General features: G+C 39.5%; 1 protein-coding gene across 2 annotated transcripts in view; it reads left to right on the forward strand.

The window, feature by feature from the left end:
* FGD6 (FYVE, RhoGEF and PH domain containing 6) overlaps positions 1–22,974 on the forward strand; it is a 106,364-nt gene that overhangs the window by 79,204 nt on the left and 4,186 nt on the right. For both annotated transcript variants that reach the window (XM_010858005.1, XM_010858004.1), the window contains exons 9-20: positions 3,476–3,526; positions 7,056–7,114; positions 7,198–7,269; positions 7,979–8,047; positions 8,585–8,668; positions 9,394–9,473; positions 15,289–15,391; positions 15,877–16,023; positions 17,047–17,149; positions 19,053–19,180; positions 21,915–22,043; positions 22,652–22,800. In XM_010858005.1, the coding sequence (XP_010856307.1) occupies positions 3,476–3,526; positions 7,056–7,114; positions 7,198–7,269; positions 7,979–8,047; positions 8,585–8,668; positions 9,394–9,473; positions 15,289–15,391; positions 15,877–16,023; positions 17,047–17,149; positions 19,053–19,180; positions 21,915–22,043; positions 22,652–22,800 (1,174 nt within the window). The remainder of the gene's footprint in view (positions 1–3,475; positions 3,527–7,055; positions 7,115–7,197; positions 7,270–7,978; positions 8,048–8,584; positions 8,669–9,393; positions 9,474–15,288; positions 15,392–15,876; positions 16,024–17,046; positions 17,150–19,052; positions 19,181–21,914; positions 22,044–22,651; positions 22,801–22,974) is intronic.

The raw sequence follows: 22,974 nt of genomic DNA on the forward strand, positions 1-22,974 counted from the left end.
TCTAACATGGCAAATCGAAATGACTCCTGTGTTCTCATTTTTTAAAATGATCGCCAGCGGGATCAGTTCAGTTCAGTTGCTCAGTCGTGTCCAACTCCACGGACTGCAACACACCAGGCTTCCCTGTCCATCACCAACACCTGGAGCTTGCTCAAATTCATGTCCATCGAGTCGGTGATGCCATCCAACCATCTCATCTTCTGTTGTCCCCTTCTCCTCCCGCCTTCAATCTTTCCCAGCATCAGGGTCTTTTCAAATGAGTCAGTTATTCGTATCAGGTGGCCAGCAGGATACTAGGACCTAAATGATATGTAGTGAACAATTCCACATGACCAATGCAGGCGTGTCTGTCTGGTCTCCCTTCCTGTGTTTCACCTGGCTTATGACAGTCACTGGGACAGCTGGTGATTTCATTGCTCCTTCCATCTGACTCAGAGGGTGATCAGTCTCCTGCTCATTCTGTAGTTAAGGCATGGAGTGATTCTTAACTGAGGGGCTCATGGTTGGGTCTTCCTAGAAAAGGTAAAAGTTCTCAAAAGGAAGATGTACTGCAATGAGATAACCTGAAAATACAGATGAATACATTAGAAAGTTGAAATTCTAAAATTCACTTCTGGAAAGCTGAATTTTGAAAGGTGAATTTTAAGTTGTTTTTTTTTTTTTTAATTGGCAAGGAAAGTAAACCTAACCCCATTATCTTCTTGATTAATAGTATGATTTTGCAACAGCTTCATGGTGGGGTTTTTGCCCAGCCAATTTGTGTCTTTCCACTTTGTTCCTAAAAGTTTAGGTTGGCGAGCAGTAGCTGAACTTGAGTACAAGGGAAGAAAATGCAACTCAGAAACTTATCAGGCTCAGCATAGTGATTCTGAGGTCAGGATTTCCTAATACGGACAACCTCCAGTGACCGCTTTTGGTTTAGAGAAATGTCTCAGTTTGCATAGATATGTTTCTGTATTAAAGAATAAGAATCAAAGACAAAATAGGAACTTGCTGTGAATCTGATGCTTAGGTAAATCTGCTTTCGTTCATGTGCTCTTCTGCTCCCCCAGGCTTAAAGGAACATCCCTTTTGACTAATGATGTAGCCTAAAAAGAGTACGTTTTTCTTCCTAACCCTGTCACTCTCATGGAAACATTAAATATTTGAATTCACAAAAGATGACTTATACAGGGAATGCATTCTGATGGGGTCAGAGTGAGACTAAATTCATTTTTCATCCCTGGATGAGGCTAAGTACAGTGTACGGTCAATATATTTTGTTAGTTTTGGAGACTTTCTTATTTGATTGGAAGAATGCTCTCCAATGTGTGTTCGGATTAGTTTGGGATCTAAATTGCTTGTGATGGCCTCTGGTGAGATAGAACTTCTGCTGTGGCTCACAGAAGCTTAGTGCTGTCTCCCACAGTATCTCACGGTGACTCACTGCCAGGGCTGGGTAGTTACAGTGTGCATGTCTAGACTCACAGGTTCTTAGATCAGTGTCTCAAAGACGTATAGTTTCAACAGCTGGGTGTGTATGTTTATGTCATCTATTAAGTTTGAAAAGCTGGCACCAATATCCAAGTTTCTCTTTGTGCCTTTTTGAGCATGACTTCATAAATCCATGGGATGAAATTATATTTGTTCCATAATATTGCTAAGTGGAGATTGCATGGTACTAACTCACTTCAGTCATGTCTGACTCTTTGCAACCCCATGGACTGTAGCCTGCCAGGCTCCTCTGTTCATGGGATTCTCCAGGCCAGTGGAGTGGGTTACCATGCCCTCCTCCAGGAGATCTTCCTGACCCAGGGATCGAAACTGCATCTCTTAGGTCTCCTGCACTGGCAGACGTGTTCGTTACCACTAGCGCCACCTGGGGAGTGCAAGTGGTGTGATGGTCTCTGGCACGATAGAACCTGTGCTGTGGCTCAGAGAGGCTTAATGTCATCTACGGTATCTCCTAGTGGAGACTGGATCTGATAAAATGCATTCAGTCTTTTAATATGCCTTTCCTCTTTCCATTTCTAAGCTCCCACAGGAATTAGGATTGATTTTAGCTTTTACTGCCTTTTACCCACTAAGACAAAATCCTATATGAAAAAAATCTTTAAAAAAAAAATCATTAAGTATTTCTTGTCCCTTGTATGCCACGTCTCTGGCTAAGTGGTATGAGAGAAAGATGGTATCAGATGTGGGCAGGCCCTGCCCACAAGGAACCTTGAATCTAATGAAAAAAAAAATGATAGAAGGCATACAGTGAGTAACTGCTGTGTTATATATTATTCAAAGGGAAAGAATATTTCTTTCAAATGGAAAGTTTGGTAGGGGAGGAGGAATTTGAGATGAGCCTTGATGAATTATGAGTAGAATTTTTATATGCAGAGACAGAGAAAGGATTCAGAAGAAGGGTGCATTAAAGACAAAAAGTATAGAGCCAGGGAACACATAGGAAGTGTTTAATAAATTGTGTAGAATCAAATTTTAATAAGAACAAAGGGCTGGTGTAAGGCAGTAGCAAGAAAGAAAATCAGAACAGTCAACAGGGACCATGTAGTGGGGTCTTGAAATTACAGGAAATGGGATTTGTTTTAATTTGGTAGTTAAGTTGTTCAGCATTTCTCAACTGGAAGTGTCACTTTGAAATCCAGCAATATTCCTTGGTGTTAAAGACTTATTAAATATAACCTATTGCCTTAATTTATTTTGTGTTGCAAGAGCTGCTGTGTACCATGTCGCTCATTTACAGACCATCTGGACCAGGGTTTCTTTACTGCAGCCCTGTTGACAACGCCCTAATGTTGACATTAGGACGATCCTGCACATTTGGCAGATGTTAAGCAGCATCTCTGGCCTCTTAACCCCTCAATGCCAGTGGTGTCCCCATTCACCCAGTTGTGATCATCAGAAATATCTTCAGTCGTTTTCAAATGTCTTGGGAGGTGGGTGTGGGGCAAAGTTGCCCCCGTTTGAGAACCACTGGTCTAGACACACATATTGCATTTTTTGGGTATGTGTTCTGGGCATTATTAGACTCTTAAGATTGATGAATCTGAGTCCCTTAGGCATTCAATTTATTAATGCTTGAATTTTGGAAGTAGACGTACATCTGATCTTGGGATTAAGGTATTTACTGTGTGTTGGAGTAAAAGTGTTGAGCTGGTCATCTGGAGACCTGGATTCTGATCCTGGCTCTGCCACAAAGAGGTGGGATTACTTGGGTGAGACGTGTCCTCAGTAGCCTGGTTACTCATCTCTAAAATCACCAGTGCAACCTGTAGGCTCTTTCTTAGCTCTAATTCTGTGTCCTGATTTCAAATTGACCCCAGGGCTTTATTCTTCCATTTTTAGAAAGTTAGCACAACCAGAATGAATGTGTATACTAACCAATAAGGCTGACTTATTGGTCTGACTAATAAGGCTGACTAATTTTTTTTTCCTTAGTGCTTTATTGTACTAAATACTATATATGTATTTTTTTCACCTTTTCTAGATTATTTGAAAAATCTCTTAGAAGACTCTGGAGATTACAGAGACACTCAAGGTAAATGATTTCTGTGGTCTTATGTGTTAGAAGTTTTTATGTTACATTCATTTGGACCTAGAAAGTAAAAATGTAACAAAACCCATATACAAAACTGTGTTTTATTCATAACAAGCCTTTTTAAACTCTGTTTTGGGCAGATGAAGATAGAACTAGATAAAGTGTTAGTGGCCTGGAAGCAGGTGAAATTATAGGGACCAAAGATGCCCATGGTCAGGCAGCCATGGGAGCCAGCCTCCTGAGAGGGTGGTCCCAGCATAGTGTGTGATCAGGAAGCGTCGTCCTCCTGGGCTCAGTCTGTCTGTGCCAGGGTGCGTTCACCTTCAGTAAATGTCCACCAGCTTTCGAAGGCAGAGATTGAAACAGTTGATCTGCAGCATCCTTTCAGGCTTTAAAATCATGAGTCCATGAAGTGACCAAACAATACAAATTAGAGGTAAGGTCTAAAATAATCTATTATTCTGGGACTGTTTAAAGATGGGCATTAGGTTTGCCATCCTTCCACTCCTTACCCCAATAGTACTTATCGGAAATAGTCTAGTACAGTACAAGGGATTCACTGATATTCATGGGATAATCCACTGTGTGTGTGTGTGTGTGTGTGCGCGCGCATGTGCATGCAAGTATGTCTGTCTCTCTCCCTCTCTCTCTCTGTTTCACACACACACACAAGGATTTAATTCCATTTGGGATAGTAGTGTTTTTTTCTGTTTACTCCCAAACTACCTCTTTTGAATGTCATAGGTATATCCCTGGTTCCAGTCTACAGAAACACCCTAGACAAATCCATCTCCACTATGTTCATCTTATGAATTTTGATCACATTCTTGTGCATCCTCCTTTACATTATCAGATTACAAAGCTGAAAGGTCTTTAACCCATTTTGTAGAGATTCTTATTCATTCTATTAATCATTTTACTTCTTTTTCTCTAACATCTTCTTTCACAAGGGTTATGCTTTAAAGGGTGCTTTTTTAAAGGAAAAGATTGGAGTGGGGGATAGAACATGCTTCTTGTCTTTGGTGAACATAGTTTAGTTGAAGAAGGACGTCTGTGATACCCTTCAGGTAAAGAACAAAGCAGATAGCTTTAAAGTAAGAATGCGCTGAGCAGCATAGAATCATTTGAAAGAGGGAACAAAGCGTGAGAATTGAAGAGGCAGAGTTCTACTTAGAGGAAAGCGGAACCAGAGATGAATGACTGGAGATGGTGGACGAGAGGAAGAATGGACATCACAAAGATAAATATTTTAGACAGAGTTTAACAGAGCAGGCCTCAAGAAAACATCTGTCCCAGGGCTTCTGCCTTCAAAGAAAGTGCATTGTTAACTCCGTTTTGCCAGTAAAACAGAGGCAGGGCAGAGATTAAGGAGCTTATTTAAAGGAAATTACACAGTTCAGCAAAGACATGGCTTCGAATAGGCAGTGAATGGTGACATGTACTGTATGGCCAGAGGCAGTGCAGTGCAGTGATGAGACTGCCCAAGGGCGAGAGAGAATGAGACTGTTGGTAATATAGCTTTGGAAGGTGAGCAGAAAAGTTAAAGGAAGAGTCACACAGGGGCCTTGTAAAGGGATGACATGGGAAAAGTAGGGTTGCAGAATGGGTGGGAGAAGTCAGAGCCTGGAGGCCAGGTGACCAAATAGCAGCAGCTTTAGTACTTCATCCATTCATTAAATCTTCAAGCCTTTGTCCCTGTCCACTGGGAGGTCAAGCAGGTCAGAAAGCAGGGAATGTGTCCAGGCTCACCTCTTGATATCTTCCATGATAAGTGCCAACTGCAGTACATTCCGATATGTGGTTGGAATCTGTACAAGAAGATACTGCTTTCCTTGAATAAAGGTGATGATAACACATTTATTTTTGGTTGCACTGGGTCGTCGTTGCTGTGAGTGGGTTTTCTCTAGTTGCAATGAGCAGAGCTCCTTTTCGTTGCGGTGAGCAGGCCACTCATCGTGGTGGCTGCTCTTGTGGCAGAGCACAGGCTCTAGGTGCGCAGGCCTCAGTAGCTGCAATACATGGGCTCAGTAGTGGTGGCACACAGGCTTAGTTGCTTTGCGGCATGTGGAATCTTCCCAGATAGGGATCGAACCCACGTTCCCTGCATTAGCAGGTGGATTCTTATCCACTGTACTGCCAGGAAAGTCCAATAATATATTTAAAGGCTACAGAAACCTCCAGGGTCGATACCAAAAAGAGTATCCCTTGGAAGGTATAGTTAGTCTCTCAGTCATGTCTAACTCTTTGCGACCCTGTGGACTGTAGCCCAGCAGCCTCCTCTGTCCATGGAACTCTCCAGGCAAGAATACTGGAGTGTGTAGCCATTTCCGTCTCCAGGGGATCTTTCCAATCCATGGATCAAACCTGGATCTCCTTCATTACCGGCAGATTCTTACCATCTGAGCCATCGGGGAATCCCAGTAGGTATAGTAGCTGGCCCAAAAAAAAACCTCAAACCCTTTCCAGAAATTGATTAAAAAATATATATATCTATTCCTTTCATTGATAATTACTGTCACTGCCACACCAGGCTCAGGAGAGTATGCTTCCGTCTTTAACACTCTACCAGTTTCTCTCTGTGAAAGTGCTGCTGTCATTTGGGATAGCTTTCTTTGTGGGGATTGCTAATTAGCACTGCAGGATATGTAACATCCCTGGCTCCTTCCCGCTAAAGGCCAGTGGGCCTTCCCATCATTGTGACAAACAAAAGTTCTTACACATATTCAGGCATTCCCTAGGGGAATACTGCTGAGAACAGCCATGGCCCAAAACGAGACAAGGGACACTTTTTCCTTTATATGTATAATGAAGATGGTAAGACAGACGTTCAGAAACATTTGATAAAGGCAAGAAGTTAATAAAAAGAATAAAACACAGGTGAGGCTCAGTAACCCAACTCACAAAATAATGTGTGTAATTTCCTAAGATACAGTATGCTTCCACGTGGCTTTTTTCCCTTTTGGGGTCAGACTAAGAGAAGACAGCTAAGCCCTGACCTTCTTAAATTCAAGGTTCTCATAATTCTGGTTTCCTATCCTAGGATCCTTGTCTGTCAAGGCAGTTTATCCTGGAATGGTCCTCAGCTTCCAGTTAAATCCTATTCGTATCCTTGTAGTCTCCAAGAGCACAAATCTCAGCGCAAAACAATCCTGACTTCCTACTGTTGATATGCATGGTCTATAATGTGTCTTTTTTGTTTTTGGCCAGACTGCACGGTTATTGGGTCTTGGCTCCCTGATCAGAGGTTGAACCCATACTCCCTGCGATGGAAGTCCTAACCATTGGACTGCCAGGGAATTCCCTCTAATGTGTCTTCAGAGTCTGTCTGTGGCTCATTTCTTTTCCTAAGTACTGTTTTTGCCTGTTTGTCCTTGGTTTTGCTCTCCTCGAACTTCACCATGTGTGTTTCTGCCCACGCACAGTTAACTGAGCTCTTCCACTAGCCGTCTTGTTACCTGGAGTTGCTCGATGTTGCATTTCATTGGTAATGATAGTGATCAAATGCCCCTTCTGTTCCTACGTATTTTAGATGCCCTTGCTGTTGTTATAGAGGTAGCCAACCACGCCAATGACACCATGAAGCAAGGAGTAAGTATCTTCATTTCAGTGGCTATTGTACTGTTGTACCTGGGAGCTTATGCCTTCATATGCTCTGCATTCTCTTTCTATAGGACAACTTCCAGAAACTTATGCAAATTCAGTACAGCTTAAATGGACACCATGAAATAGTTCAGCCTGGACGGGTAAGTGTTTTAGATTGCCCTTTACAAGCTTAATACAATGGATTTAGTCACCATTTGTAGCTATTTTCATTTGAGTTATGAAAATAGGTTTTTTGTTATTGTTAGTCTTCAGTGACCCAATCTGGATTAACTGCATTCATTCTATCCTTTAAAAACATGCATGATTTAAGTCACTGTAACAAGAAGTCCAATTCAATTAGGAGAATGGCAATGGACCCCACAGAGTATCTGATTAAATAGGATCGTTTTATTGTGTAATATAGCTGACCTCACACAGCTTTAAAGACAATTTCATTTCAAATCTTTAATGTAAGAGTGAATTTTGAGAGGAGGGGAAAATTATTGATGTTTTGATGCTCTTCTTGGAGCACAAAAGTGGCTGAGGGAATGAATTCAGGAAATTTACAAAGTGCAATTGTCAGGATGTTGGCTCAGCCTGGGGATAAAGTACACACTCAGTCAGTTACATTTTAGACCACATGGTACCCCTGGGGTCAATATTGGCTTTATAGAATTCTGCTGGCTTATCCAATTCCTAAATGACTGTAAGGGTTTTAAAAGAAACCATGGCTGTAAAAAGCCACAAGGAAACTATGCTACCCAGCCTTCACACAAAACATCTGGGTAAAGAAGGTTGAAAAGGAAATTACGTGTATACATATATTGTAGTTGTGATGGTACTAAATGGGTGTTCGTTTGGATGAATCAGGTTTTTCTCAAAGAAGGAATTCTGATGAAGCTATCTCGGAAAGTCATGCAGCCCCGAATGTTTTTCCTGGTAAGTGGCCATGTGTGTTGCTGTTGAACCCAAGGCAGGGGTAATTGCTTAGTGAAAGGAGACCTTTGTTCAGGCCAGATAAGCTTGGCATGTTCAAATAGCAGTTTTAGTGGGATCTTTGACTGTCTGGAGTGCTTATTTGCATGTCAAGTATAGGAAACCAAGTCTTGTATGGTACATAACTAGAAATTTACTTCCTTTTTGAATCTAGTTTGTTTCATGTCTGATTTGGAAAAATTGATTCTGTCGGTGTTTTATTTTGGCAGATTATAGTTCCTTAGTGGGATTTAGAATTCAGAAAATGTCAAATTTCTTATAGAACTCGGAAAGACAGTGCATTTTCCAGAAGTTGCCTTCTAGTAATATTATAATAGAACATTCTAGGTGGTTCTGATTTTATAAGCAGAATCTAAGGATTTTATTGAGAGAGTTTGAAGCAAAGAGGTAATTTTGTTCCTTTATTCCTGTGTCTTACCAGTATCTTTGTAGATAAAATTTCTTGCTTTACTTTGTCCTATGAAATGTTTCTACTTTCAGTTTAATGATGCCCTGTTGTATACAACACCAGTGCAGTCTGGGATGTACAAACTGAACAACATGCTATCTTTGGCTGGAATGAAGGTCTGTGCATCTGTTAGAAGATATATATATATTTTTTTAACCCAGATGTATTTAGAGAAAAATCCCTACAATGATCATTTTCTCATAATCCTTCTCTCTTCTGTCTCCATGTGTTGCTGTTCGTGTGTTCACTTATTCATTTTTTCCCTCATATATTAATTTAGTTACAAGATATTTCCTGAGAACTGCTATAAACAAAACATGTTAATGACTTAGTGAAAAATACAAAGATGAATTGAAACAGGATTCTTTCGTCTCCACCTTTGCTCTAAACCCCCATGAGTTTAGCAACTAGTGGGGAAGCAAATACACTGCATGTCAACACCTATAAAATAGATGGTAATAAATAATCACTATAAAGGCACAAAATTTGTGGGAGCTCAGAAAATAAAGAACGTGTAGCTTTTCATGGGACATGGTGGAGGGATAGTTGGCAGTGAGAAAAAAGGGAGACATGAGGAAGTCTTTCTGGAGGAAGAGCCAAGAATCTTAACAGAGTGGGTCACATCTGGCCACACTGAGATGTGGGGAAAGGCATTCTTGGTAGAGGGAATAGTGTGAGCAAAGGCCTGAAGATGGGAAAGTTGGGCCTTTGAGTATGTGGGTGTTTACATTCATCTGGAGCATAGAGCAGATGAGGGAGAGCATTGGGCAGTTTTAACTGCACATCAGAGATAAGGTTTTCCGTAGGAGATGTCTGCTCAGTTCATTTTGCTTTCTTCCAGGTCAGAAAACCCACCCAAGAAGCATATCAAAATGAACTTAAGATCGAAAGTGTAGAACGTTCCTTCATCCTCTCAGCCAGGTACATTTTACAAATACGTATAAACATTTGCCAGTGTTATGGGCTCAGATACCTGCAACATTTTTCACATTAAGGTTAACAACTAGACTTATTTTCCCCCCTTCTTTTCTCTCCTAATACCATGCAGTTTACTTTTTCTTTTTTAAATTTATTAATTTATTTGACTGCGCCAGGTCTTAATTGCGGCATGTGGGATCTAGTTCCCTTACCAGAGGAACCAGATCCCAGCCTCTCAGCATTAGGAACGAGGAGTATTAGCCACTGGACCATCAAGGGAGTCCCCCATGCAGTTTACTCTTGATTTACCATGTAGGGAGAATGTCTGAGAGCTGATGCAGTAGTATGCTAGAAGCACAAATATTAAAATGTTCCTCTGAATGGAGTAATAATGCTAAAAAGTGCTTTGCCAATCATTGTTTTTGAAGTGGGTATTTCAAATCCTTTTACAGTGATATGGAATGTTCTTAAAACATCTAGCACTTTATATTTTACAAGCAAGTTTTCGTATAACATTCCAAGGTCATAACAAATCTATTGAAGTGGGTGTCATAAAAGTGAGGAAGACCAAGTTACAGAAAAATTGAATTGTTTTCTTAAGGCTGCATTGCTGGCAAAGTCAGGATATGAATAGAACTTTTTTTGGTTTTAAATCTGTTGTTACTATAATACCACTTTGCCTCCAATAGAAACCTACAGTGATTTGTATGTACAGCAAAATATATGACCATAATGTAAATCAAGTGCTGAGGAAACCTGAAACTGTATGACTCATACAGGTACATTATTCAGGTTTGGCTAAGTGCCAGGAGTGGCTGTCTGGCAGGATTTGACTGGTGAAGGGAAAGACACCAACAGCTCTAGCTTGCTCTACTGCCAGATCTGGATAACAAGTCTGGGTGGCTCTCAGACTTCACCTTTGATGTAATCAAAATAGCAGCAAACCCTTACATGGTGCTTACTTTGTACTCGGGACTGTCTTGAGTACTTTCTGTGTATTCATTAAATCTTCACAATAAATTTTTAGGTGAGTTACTACTATTATACCCATTTTACGGTGAAAAAAGTCAACCAGCTATTAAGTAGCAGAGCCAGTGGAGCTGAAATTTGGATCTGACACTAAAATTCATTCTTTTAACTGTTCTAATATTGCCTGTGTCCCTGGATGTGAAGGCCTCAGACCAAATGTGCTGACCTCCCGAATCAGACCACAGGAACAGCTCCCTGGGTTGTATCACTCTTCTGAAACAGAAAGGCCACTGCTGTCTGGTACTAAATCTCAGGATGACAGGGGAAGACAAATTCTTGTATTCTGGGTTTGTCATGTGCTTCCCAGATGCTGGCTGGAGCAAGCAGAGCTCTGTCAAGGGAGCGAGTACTTGAAGCATCCTCCAGATCAGTATTTAAAATGCGAAAGTAGGGGACTTGCCTGGCGGCTCAGTGGTTAGGACTCCACACTTTCACTGCTCAGGGCCCAGGTTCAGTACCTGGTTGGGGAACTAAGATCCCATGAGCCGAGCAGTGCAGCCAATTTTTTTTTTTTTTTAAAGAAAGTGGGAAAAAAGTTTGATCACCTGGAACTGTGTGATTTTTCCCCTTTCTTTTCTTTCTTTCTTGAATTAGTACAAAAAATGCAAAGAACATCAAGTCCCTGTATATCAGGTTGCTGGCGAACACTTTAGCTTGGTTCTTAAAATAAAAAAATTTATTTTCAAAGATCCAAAGAGGAAATGCTTATAGGGAAGTTAAGTTTTCAATTGCACTTAAGTTTTCTAACTAAAATGTGCTTTGATAAACAAACATTCTGTTTATTAAAAATTAAACAATTCAGAAAATGATGGTCAGTCTTTCTTTCTTTGGTTGCCTATCAGTTAAATATCTAGATGTTGTGTGTTTTTTCAGATCTGGCTCCTAGAATGATCTAGTAAGATCACTGAATTTTTAAGTGTGATGGGAAACTATCCAAAGGTTTAAGCCAAGAATTGGTGTGACCTCATTTTTCATGTTTAAAAAAGCACACTATCTGCTTTGTAGATGACAGGCCACCAGAGACTAGAGTAGAAGTTGGAAGACCGGTTAGGAGGCTGTCGATGGTGAGGTCTGGACTATGGTTAGACTGAGGTCTAGCCTTCAGTTAGATTTGATGGAGAAAGGGCAGTTAGGGATAGCCTCCCTCAAGTCCTGTGTCTGTCGAGTTATGAAGGGTAAGTAGGAGTTGGATAGCTTGGCAAAGAGAAAAGGAGGGGGCTCTTGGCCACTAGGAGTAGTGGGAACGAAGATCCTGAGGTGGAAGGCAGCATGGCGTGTTCGAAGAACTGAAAAGCCACTGCGTCTTGAACATAGCAAATGAGAGGGAGAGTGACCCGAGATAAACCTGAAGGGACGGGGAGAAAAGTTATGCAGAACTGTCTTGTGGATTTTGGTCTTTAGCCTAAGAGCCACAGGAAACCACGGAAAGATTATACAAAGGAATGATTTGATCATACTGGCATTTTAAAAAGAATATCTGGTTACTCCGTGGAGAACAGTTTGAGAGGGAACTGAAGGCGGTGAGTAACGGGACAAAGGAAATGAGAGAGGCAGTAAGATTGAGTCTTTAGCCTGGACAACGTATCAGGTTGCTGCGATAGGTAACTGAGAGCTTTGGGGAGAAATCAGGAATTTAGGTTCAGATGTGAATGTGGAAGATCCCCTGGAGAAGGAAATGGTAACCTGCTCCAGTACTCTTGCCTGGAAAATGCCACAGACAGAGGAGCCTGGCGGGCTACAGTTCATGGGGTCGTAAAGCGTCGGGCACGACTGAGTGAGTGAGCGCAGGCTCACAGGTGCATATTGAATATGAGGTGCCTAAACACCATCGGTCAGCACAGAGGTAGTTTATGCCAGGAGCTGGATGTCAGAAGGGAGACCAGACTAGAGGCATGTCCTGGGGAGTCATCAGTTTAGAGATGATGACCGAAGGTAGCAGACTGACTGGGAGTGCACAGGGAGACCACAGACTTCCCTGTTAAATCCTGTAATTTTTCCAGTCGCATGTTAGTCATCACCTCTGCAAAGCCTTCTCTGTGACCCAAATGAGGTAGTTTACTATTTCTGAATTATTTATCTACTTTACCCTTACTGTATTATATGGTAATTACTTGTTCTTAGGTCTCACCTCAGTTGGGTGTCAGCACTTGGAAGTGAAGGGTACTTTTGTGCCCGGTTCACAGCATCGTGCCTGGCCCATGGAAGGCTCCCAGTAAATGTTATCAAGTGAACTGAAATGATGGGGCCTTTGGACCCCAGAGTAGCATCCCACAGTTAACACAAGAAAGCCATAGTGTGGCAGGTCGAGCACACCAGAAATCCCTTCTATTGGAGAACTTTTTCCCTTAGAAATTCTTTCTAGTCAGTGGAGAAAAGGTGCTTGGTTGATGCAAATTTGCTTTCTGGCAATGTCCACATTCCATAAAGAAAAGAATACTTGGCTTAACTGTGTTTTCTTAGGAGGAAGATGCTGATTCTTCTCTTAACCATGTCACAAAAGCAGGGCTAGAATGTCTGCACTTGATGCTCGAGGCGAATGTGTGTGGTCTCTGAGACGTGTTTTATCAAGAGCTGATAAACATTGTTTTGGCAAAAGCCCACACAAGAAAAAGCCAGGAATAACTAAACGAAAGAACAGCATATGTGACATGATTTGCAGTCGAATCACATTCCACATGCTCCCAGGGCTCCAGAAAAATCAGACAGCAATCCTCAAATTAGCCATCTGCCTCTCTGCTTTCTGTTACCTTTTCCAGTGAAAAGTTGGGGAAGGAGAGAAGGCAGGGGGGACAGTAATATTTTATGAATGTTTACCCGGAACCTGGACCTGTGATCTCATAGCATAACTCTTCAGAGGACAGGAACAGGAGCTAGAGATGGCCTGGTGGTGAAGGGTTCCATCCTTAGCCACACCTGAGTCTGATACCAGGTCACCATTTAACACAGCAGCCTGTTATCTAAGGCATCGCAAGTGATGCAGCGGTATAGAATCTGCCTGCCGATGCAAGAAATATGGGTTTGATCCCTGGGTCAGGAAGATCCGTTGGGAAGGAAGTGGCAACCCATTCCAGTATTTTTGTCTGGAGAATCCTACGGACAGAGGAACCTGGTGGGCTCCAGTCCATGGGGTCACAGAGAGTCAGACAGGACTGAGCACTTGAGCATCCTGAGCATCATATTATCTAAAGCAAATTATCTAACTGTTCAAATCTTCACATTGCTTTTCTATAGATGGAGATGGTGTGTGAAATTGGGATTAGGGGAAAGAGATATTCCTCTGAGGATATGAGGTGTGATGGCATTTGCACAGAGAGCATTCAGCACAATTGGCAGATAATGTGGTAAATGTTAAATTAGCGGCAGCTAGTGAGACAGTGATGGTGGAATAGTAGAGGTAACAGGTGGGTTTTGTTTGGTTTAGAGAGATGGGGCTATTTCTATTTTATTCTGGTTCTGATATATAATGAAACTTTGAAAAATATACTAGTTTTAAAATTTTGTTTGTAAACTGGATGCCTTCCTTTTAATATCCGTATGAGTGCATTTTCTAAATGGTACTGAAGCCATTTAGTTGGAAGGTTCATTTCTGAAAATGATTATGGTGGGGAAGGTTAAAGTATCTCCTTGATGTGCTCTGGATTCATCAAAATATGCCTATTTGTATAATTTTTTATGATGGAATTTTTCCTTTTAAAGTCATTACTTAAAAATTATGCACTTAAAAATAGAATGAGGACTACAACGAACCTGCATATTTGGTCACTAAGACTCAAAAAATTACCAAGGTTCTGCCACAGATTTTCCTTTTTTCTAAAAGTACTTTAAAACATATGGCAAATATCAGGTCATTTTACTTCTGCATACTTGAGTATGCTTCTCTTAAAAATAAGAAAATGCACATTTTCTTACACAGTAACATTCCCATTATTATAATGGATTTTTATTATGATAGAGTTTTACATTTATTATTAAATTCTCTTTTCTCTCTACAAAGACACACACATACACACACAATACCTAAAATGTGTCTCCCCTCCTGAGTTTGCAAAACAAATGCACCGATACTGGTAATGATTCTGAGTCACCATAGAATTTTTTTAGAGGGCCTCTTTGCAAAAACGTAGAACAAGAACGCATTTTTCTGAGCAGGCTGTCCCCCTATTTGGCCCATTTCTATCTATATCTGAGTCAGACATTCCTGATGAACTGAGGGTAAGAACAGAAAACGTGATGGACTGAATTGGTAGAGGAGCCCTAATAACCACTGAAGGCTCTCTACCTTATTAAACACTTCTTCAGCTTCTGTTTATGACACCAAAAATATGTTTCCTTTACTCTAGTGCCCTTTCTAGAGTATTTAGTAACCTAAAAATATTTGGCATTCTGTGTTGTAAATTTGGATTTGAAACTTGATTCCTTGGAATATTTTTTAAAGCTAGGATTATATCTCAGGAAGCTCCTTGGTTATATAAGTAATTACAGTTATTAATTGCATGAATAGCCCTTAAATTGAACAAAAATACTTCCAAATTTAGGAGACTTCAAAAGCCATTCAGTTTTAGAAAGTGGTATCTTTGGAAAGAAGAAAAGTGTTGTGTTTGCTAAAATGCCATATGTTCTTTAAATGCCCGCTGGTTATTTGTGCCCAGAAACCTCCTAGTTGTTGCCTGTGACTCACATTGTTGGAGGGTGGTGGAATCTGTTGCCATGGCAGAAGGAAAAAAAGTAAGAAAAAGGCAAAGAATAAGAGCTGACATCTGGCTGATAGAACCTCTTTTGCCCCCAACAGTTCTGCCCCAGAAAGGGATGAATGGCTCGAAGCCATTTCCAGGTCAATAGAAGAGTATGCCAAGAAAAGAATCACATTCTGTCCTAGTCGGAGTCTTGATGAGGTATTGTTCTTTTCCTTCGCATGTTTTTTAAGTGCATTTCAAACCATTTTCACCTTAAAGAAACTTTTCCCAGGGGTTTAGAAAAGCAGCATATGCTTCACAGAAGGATTGGGTATGTGCATAATTTCAGAGCCTAAATGTTTATTCTATTACTGTCTCCCTACAAATCTAGGATAGTATATAGTGCATTCATATTTTTTCTGGTTATAAAACCTCACTGTAGAAAATACGGTAGTATAGTTTGAGGAAGAAACTAATCAGCTGTCCTTGCACTACCACAGGCAATGGTAGTACAGTTTTGCACTAGAGGATTGTTGGAATGTAGCTCATCTTAATATCCTGAGAAGATGAAAAATACAATTGTTCCTATTTCATCCACATCCTTAATGATACCGTCAGCATCGTGAGCCGCCAGTGCAAAATAAAAAGATTTGAGCGGTAGCAGGCAGTGTGCCTAGAAATAATCAGAAGTCCTTCTTCTACAGGCTGACTCAGAAGATAAAGACGAGGTTAGTCCTCTTGGATCTAAGGCTCCCATCTGGATTCCTGATACCAGGGCCACCATGTGTATGATCTGCACCAGTGAATTTACTCTCACCTGGAGACGACATCACTGCCGGGCCTGCGGAAAGGTTGGAGAGGATCACACTCTCTTCCCTTGTGATTTTCAATAGCTCCACGCTGTACATGGTGAAGAAGTGTATTTCCCCTTGTAAACCATTGTAGGGTAGGGAGGAGAGAGATACTGACTCAAGACTGGTATCCCCCCCTAAACATTTAGCATGAGGCAATCTTGTTAGGAAACTTACTCCTTCTACCCCAAGATTACTTTAGGATGTCAATAGTAGAACATGTTCATTAAAAAAAAAAAAAAAAAACTAACAAATTCACAATTAAATAGATGCTCACATTTATAGCTAATTATTGAAACTACATTTGTCCCAAAACTACGTTCTTAACAGGAGGAAACTTTCAGTGTTGAAGTTACCCTTTGTGATGTTTCTAAGTTTTCATAACATGATCAGTAAAATGTGCATAGTAACAATGAAATCAGAGAGTGACTGTAAAGATTTAATGGATGTTATTTAGAGAGCATTTAATACAGGCCAGACACTAGGAAGAGGTACAGCAGAGGTATTCATGGTTGCAGCAGTGACAGTGATGATGGCACAGCTAACATAGCACTTACTACCCACCAGGCAGTGTCTAAACATTTGCACCTGTTAACTCCGTTAGTATATTATTATCTGTCATAAGCAATCAATGATAATCTGTGGCCTCTTCAAATGTGGTAGTGTGTGTGAGTTCCCTACATACCTCTACTGAGTTGTTATTGAGACCCAATGACTATGAACAGGTTTTGAAAAGTAGACTGGGCTATAAATTGTGACTGATGGTTTAGATACAAATGAGTCGCCAGTCCAGGTTTGATGCACGATACTGGGTGCTTGGGGCTGGTGCACTGGGACGACCCAGAGGGAGGGTATGGGGAGGGAGGAGGGAGGAGGGTTTAGGATGGGGAACACAGGTATACCTGTGGCAGATTCATTTCGATGTTTGGCAAAACTAATACAATATTGTAAAGTTTAAAAATAAAATAAAATTTAAAAAAAAATAAAAATAAATGAAATGATTTAATTCCAATGTGTTTGCAGATTGTATGCCAAGCTTGTTCATCAAATAAGTATGGCTTAGATTACCTGAAAAATCAACCAGCAAGAGTATGTGAACACTGTTTCCAAGAACTGCAGAAATTAGGTAATGTATAAGTAAAGATTTAACTGAAAATTCCTTTATGCCCCAGACGCTTGCAAAAAACCTTCTAAAAGAATTGTCATAGGGCCTATTAGCAATATAATTGGTGATACTTCTCTGAAAATATTAAGTATCTTGCATTCTTAACTTAGTTAAGCTTTTTCTTTCTTTTTTTAAAATTTATTTATTTTTACTTGGAGGATAATGGCTTTACTGTTTTGTGTCGGTTTCTGCTATACATCAACATGGATCAGCCATAGGTATACATATGTCCCCTCCCTCTTGAACCTCCTCCCATCTCCCACCCCTCTAGGTGTCACATAGCACTGGATAGTTAAGCTTTCTTCATTCGTATTTGTGATGATTCCAGGAAAGGTTGCACTGAAACTTTATTTTTATTCGGAAAAGGGTTTTGCTAAGGATTCTAATTGTAGAAATACAATCACAGGATGAAATGCTTAGAACAGTTACAAGGGAACTTTAGCTTCTAAGTAATTTTCAAGTTTCTAGTTTCACATCTATGTGTATTACAAATCATTTTTGTCAATCAGTCAAGTAGTTCTCTATAAAAACATACCAAGTGGCACTTTGTTAGCCTTATTCTATTCACTTGGACTGATGTGTGAGGTTTTAACCTACATCTAAATGTGCAGCTTTTTACCAGCTACAAAATGATGAGTTATATCTGCCTGCAGGTATCCATTCCTCCAGTTAAGATGAATGCAGCTCAGGTTTACATTTTGAGAAAAGATCCGTAGTTAAAATTCCTGAAACTTAGAGGATCTAAACTTTTAAAAGATGATCCTTCATGGCGATGAAGAAAAGCTTTTCATTAGCAGATGAGAGTGTCTAAGTGAATAAAACTGGTTGACATGCTATTTCAAAATCCATACATTAATAGAGGAATTGTTTGTTATTTTCTGTACACATTTTCCAAAAAGAAACACTCACCTGATCTTCTGCCAGCCTTATGTTCCTCCCTCTGTTCTCTGAGTATCAAATATAGGCTCAAACATTCAAAATCCATTGTTGAATACTCCTTTGTCACCCATTTGGTCAATAAATCTTGGCAAATTTATCTTTGAAAAATCTGTCCTGCTCTTGACTTCTGCATCTCCACCCTAACAAAGCCTTCATTATCTTTCATCTGACTGCTGTCCTACTTTGCTAACAGGTTTTTCTCTTGCAAATCCTTCCCCTTTCCTACTGTCAGATTTGGTTTTCTAAATTGAGTCTACTTCCCAGCCCAGAAGGCTTTTGATTTCCTACTGCCTAAAAGACAGTCCTTAGAACCAGTCCTCTTTTTTCTAGCTTCACCTCCAAATAGATGATCTAATTTCATATCTCTGTGCTTTTGCTTATGCTGACTTTTCTTCACAAAGTGTTCTTTCTCCTCTTTTTTGCTTGCCAGACTCCTACTTAATACCTTGATGCCAACTCAAAACTCATTCTTTTCCCAGCTTTCCTTGAACCTCTGCAGTCAAAATTAATTACTGCCTCCTCTTGCCTTATAGTCTCTTTTTGAAAATTTTATGTAATGTTATTTGGTCATGTATTAGATACTAAATGATGTTGTTAGTTTGTTTTTTTTTTAAGTCAAGAGAGAAGTTTTTTCAATTTAGTTTTTTAAGTTGGTAGTACATGAACATGTTTCAGAATTCTAAAGGCATAAAGGGGCAATTCTTTCATATGGTTTGCAGTTGAAAAAAGTAAAAAATAGACAGTGAAAAGTCTTCCTCCCACTCAACTTCCACCCATTTGGTTTCCTTTCCCAGGGGCCTCAGTGACACAAGTCTCTTAAGTATCCTTCCATGGATATTTTGCACAACAGTGTTTATTGACTTGGATTAAATTGAATTGCAGAATGTTTACCGTTGGTTCCATAAGTGTACCTGGTTTGTTTTAGATCACCAGCACTCTCCTAAGTTTGGATCCCCTGGAAATCACAAATCTCCTTCCAGCGCCTTATCATCAGTCTTACATAGTATTCCATCAGGGAGGAAACAGAAAAAAATCCCAGCTGCTCTGAAAGAAGTAAGTGTTTCCATTAAACTTGCAACTTGATAGAGGCTGAATTATTCATACCCAGATAGTACTTTAGTTTTTCTCTCATAAAGGAAGATGCCATTTCCCACCACTGTTAAGACATGCATTTTAATACTGAAGATGGATGTGGCTTAGGCCTCCCTTATCTCCCTTATGACCTGAGTCATTTAGAAAATGAATGTTGAAAGGTTTGGAAAGCATTTTATAGCAGTGATAGAAAGTAAAGATAATTTGGACTTGGGTTGATTTTTAAAATTACTTTGAGGAGACCCCTTATCAGAGGGAAGAAGTCTATAAACTATTGGGGGGATTTTGTTAGCATTTACTCATCTGCATGGCTTATTTTTTCTTAGGCATTAGTAGGTTATATACAACTGATATAGTAGGCTGTTCACTGATAGTAGGTTGTTCTTCCTTCAACTTAACAGAAAAAATTTTTAAGTTTTAATAACCTACAAAGCTTGACCTGCCCCTGGAGTAAATCCATATGCATCACTGATATTCTGTCCCAGTTCCTCAAAGTCAAGTGTTAAATCAGCTGATGTCAAGAGATCAAATAGTTCTGCCTTTCTAGTCATTCCTATTTTGGTTAGTTTATTAATTGGTTTTGTGCCCAGGAAAGTAGCATTTTAAATTTTGTTCTCTTGCTTGTTTGCTGTCGAAGTGTTCCATCATGAAAAGTGGAAGAAAGGAACTCTAAAAATTTGACCAAGATCATGTTCCTTATGTAAAGCTGAGCATATTTTATCATGGTTGTTGAAACACTAGGAAGTGATTTATATAGCCAGTCTCATGAAATAGTAAGAATAGGATTTACAGTTCCATTTGCCAAGTTTCATGTGGAACTGGGTAAGCCGGCTAAGTGAATACCTCTTAACTCTTTTTCTTCGATCACACAGTTCCTGAATCTAAGTTTACATTCAAAAACTTTGAAGTTTTTAACCAACTGAAATAATTTTCAGTTCTTTGTAATTTTTCACTTCTCCATGTTGATGTCACTGTTTATAATTCTGACACGTGCTCCCCTCTTTAGTCAGAACTCCACAGAGTTTTTGGCTACAAAAAACTCTTTATGGGCTATAGACTAGACTCAACCTAATTCCAGTCCTCTTTTGTACATCTTTCTACCCAAGCATACAAACGGGCCTTCCACTTTCAAACCTCTGCTTTCTCCCCTGACTCCGCTGGTTCTCAGTGTCCTCCGGAGTGGCAGCAGCACCACCATGGAACTCACTAGAAATGCAGATTCTTGGGCCCAAGCTGTGTGGAATCAGAAACTTGAACAAGCATTCCCAGTGATTCAGGTGTATGTCTACTTAAGTTTGAAAACCATTGCTTTGTGCCTCTGTGGCCACACAGGGGAAATTCATTTTTCCGATTACATTCTATACAAGTCAAAGTAGTCTCCTTGGAAACCTGTGGTTTTTGTCTTTTGTTTTAAACGGGGGTGAAATTCACATAACATATAATTAACTGTTTAAAGATACACAATTCAGTGGTATTTGGTGTATTCACAGTGATGTGTAACTGCTGTATTGCTCCAGTTTCAAAACTTTTTCATTGCCTCATAAGAACACCCTGTGTTTGTTAAATAATCATTCCCCACCCCCACCCCCGACCCCCACCTCCTGGCAACTGTGAATCTGCTCGTGTCTGTTCTGGATCTGTCATGTAAAAGGCGTCATGCAATATATGATCCTGAATGTTTGGCTTCTTTCGCTTAGCACAGTGTTTCTGAGATTCAGCCAAGTTATTGCATGAAAGTTTTGTGAATTAGGTGATTAAACTGGTTTAACACTAATTTTTCTTTTAAAAAGATAATAGAGGACTATGTATGATTATTCAATATTGTGATTAGTCTTATATGGCTATTAAATTAATTGTAAAATATTCCAAAAGAGCAATGTACACAATATTTCGGCAATGATAGTAACAGTTAACCTAAATATTTAGTATCAGTAGTATCAGTGTAACTGCATTTTAAGAGAAACCTCCTTTGAATGTAAATGTTGTAGTTTTCCTTTTTTTTAATTACTTGGTAGTCTTATATAAGATGTTATTTCTGTATACAGATTTACTTGCACTTAATAGACATTCTAATTTAACATTAGATATAAATTTTCCACTTGGGACTTTGCTGGCAGTCCAGTGGGTAAGACGCTGAGCTCCCAATGCAGGGAGCAGGGGTTTGATCCCTGTCCAGGGAACTAAGATTCCTACAAGCTGCATGATCCCCTCCCCCCAAAAATAGAATTTCCTGTTTACTTATCTGTTGATATAATTTGTAGAAATCCAGAGTTATCGCAGAAACAAAGTTAAAGGTTTAAGTAATTTTCCCTAACACCCCTAAAAGAGAGCAATAAACAACATATACTGTCCCCAAAACACGGCTTTAAAAAGGCATTTTTGTCATTTGAAATTATTTTTCATCTCCTGGCAACCCAGAAAACCTAGTGGAACCCACTAAGAAACCTATACATGCAAGCACAGGTAAACCAGGTAAAATTCTGGAATTGCTTCTAAAAGGAAAGATTTTGTGCTCATGGTAATGGCAGTATTCAATCTGTACAGCAGCAGATTTTGAATATAAACAGCTTCATTCTTAAACACGATATTATCATGGTTATTGCTTTCAGCATCAATGATCAAAAACAATTTTGTTATTTTAAATTTTGGTTTTGTCTAAAAACTGTTAAACTGTGTATGGGGTTTGCTTATTTAGGTATCAGCAAACACAGAAGATTCCTCTATGAGTGGCTACTTGTACAGATCAAAGGGCAATAAAAAACCTTGGAAACACTTGTGGTTTGTCATAAAAAATAAAGTACTGTATACATATGCTGCAAGTGAGGTAAGATCTGAAATGTAAACATGAATAATTTGGAGTTTTATTTTATAGTGCCACCTAGAAATGATTAGTGTTTGCCTGGTCTATTTGTCTACACTTTTGCTTTACTTTCAGAGGGGGAGATATTACTGTTGTTTTTGACATGAACAGTGTCCTTGTTTTGTACCTAAAGATACTCAAAGATATTAGGAATTTTCCATAGTGTTAAAATGTTAAGTTTGGGGGATATCATGTGACTACTGACTACTTCACTAAAGGCAGAAGTTTGGTAAGACTTGGGTATGTCACCTTTCTGAGCTGTATTTTTTGCATCCATAAAATGAAAGAAATGTAATTACTCACTTCCCATGGTTGTAGGGAAATAACATGAAATCAGTGAATATGAACACATTGAAAACTGTCTGCTGCCATGTCTGTCTGATGAGTGGGGAGAGGGTGGCCCAATAAATATTGTTGAATAAATGAAAAGTGAATTAGTTGCTAGAATTACCATTGTTTTATATACGTGTGTTTGTTTGAAATTAAGTTAGAGCTTTTCAGATAAAAAGTTGCAGGTCTGAATTCTGTATCATTTTAGAAGTCCATCTTCCTTTGTGTCTTTGTAAATTTAGGATGTGGCAGCTTTGGAGAGTCAACCTTTACTAGGATTCACAGTTACTCAAGTCAAAGATGAGAATTCAGAGTCTAGAGTGTTTCAGTTACTGCACAAAAACATGCTATTTTATGTATTCAAAGCAGATGACGCTCACTCAGCTCAGAAGTAAGTAATTTAGGCTTTTTTCTTTTTAAACATGAGATTTCAAATTGTTACTTTAAATGATTGATTTTAAAAATAACCTACTTCCAGGCATGTGATCAACAAAGAATATAAATCAGAGATCCCATTTAGAAAGATTTAACGTATTATTCAAACTCTTTAGAATTATTTTAAAGA

Source organism: Bison bison, unplaced genomic scaffold (assembly GCF_000754665.1).
Source record: "Bison bison bison isolate TAMUID 2011002044 unplaced genomic scaffold, Bison_UMD1.0 scf7180017864383, whole genome shotgun sequence".
Classification (NCBI taxonomy): domain Eukaryota; kingdom Metazoa; phylum Chordata; class Mammalia; order Artiodactyla; family Bovidae; genus Bison; species Bison bison.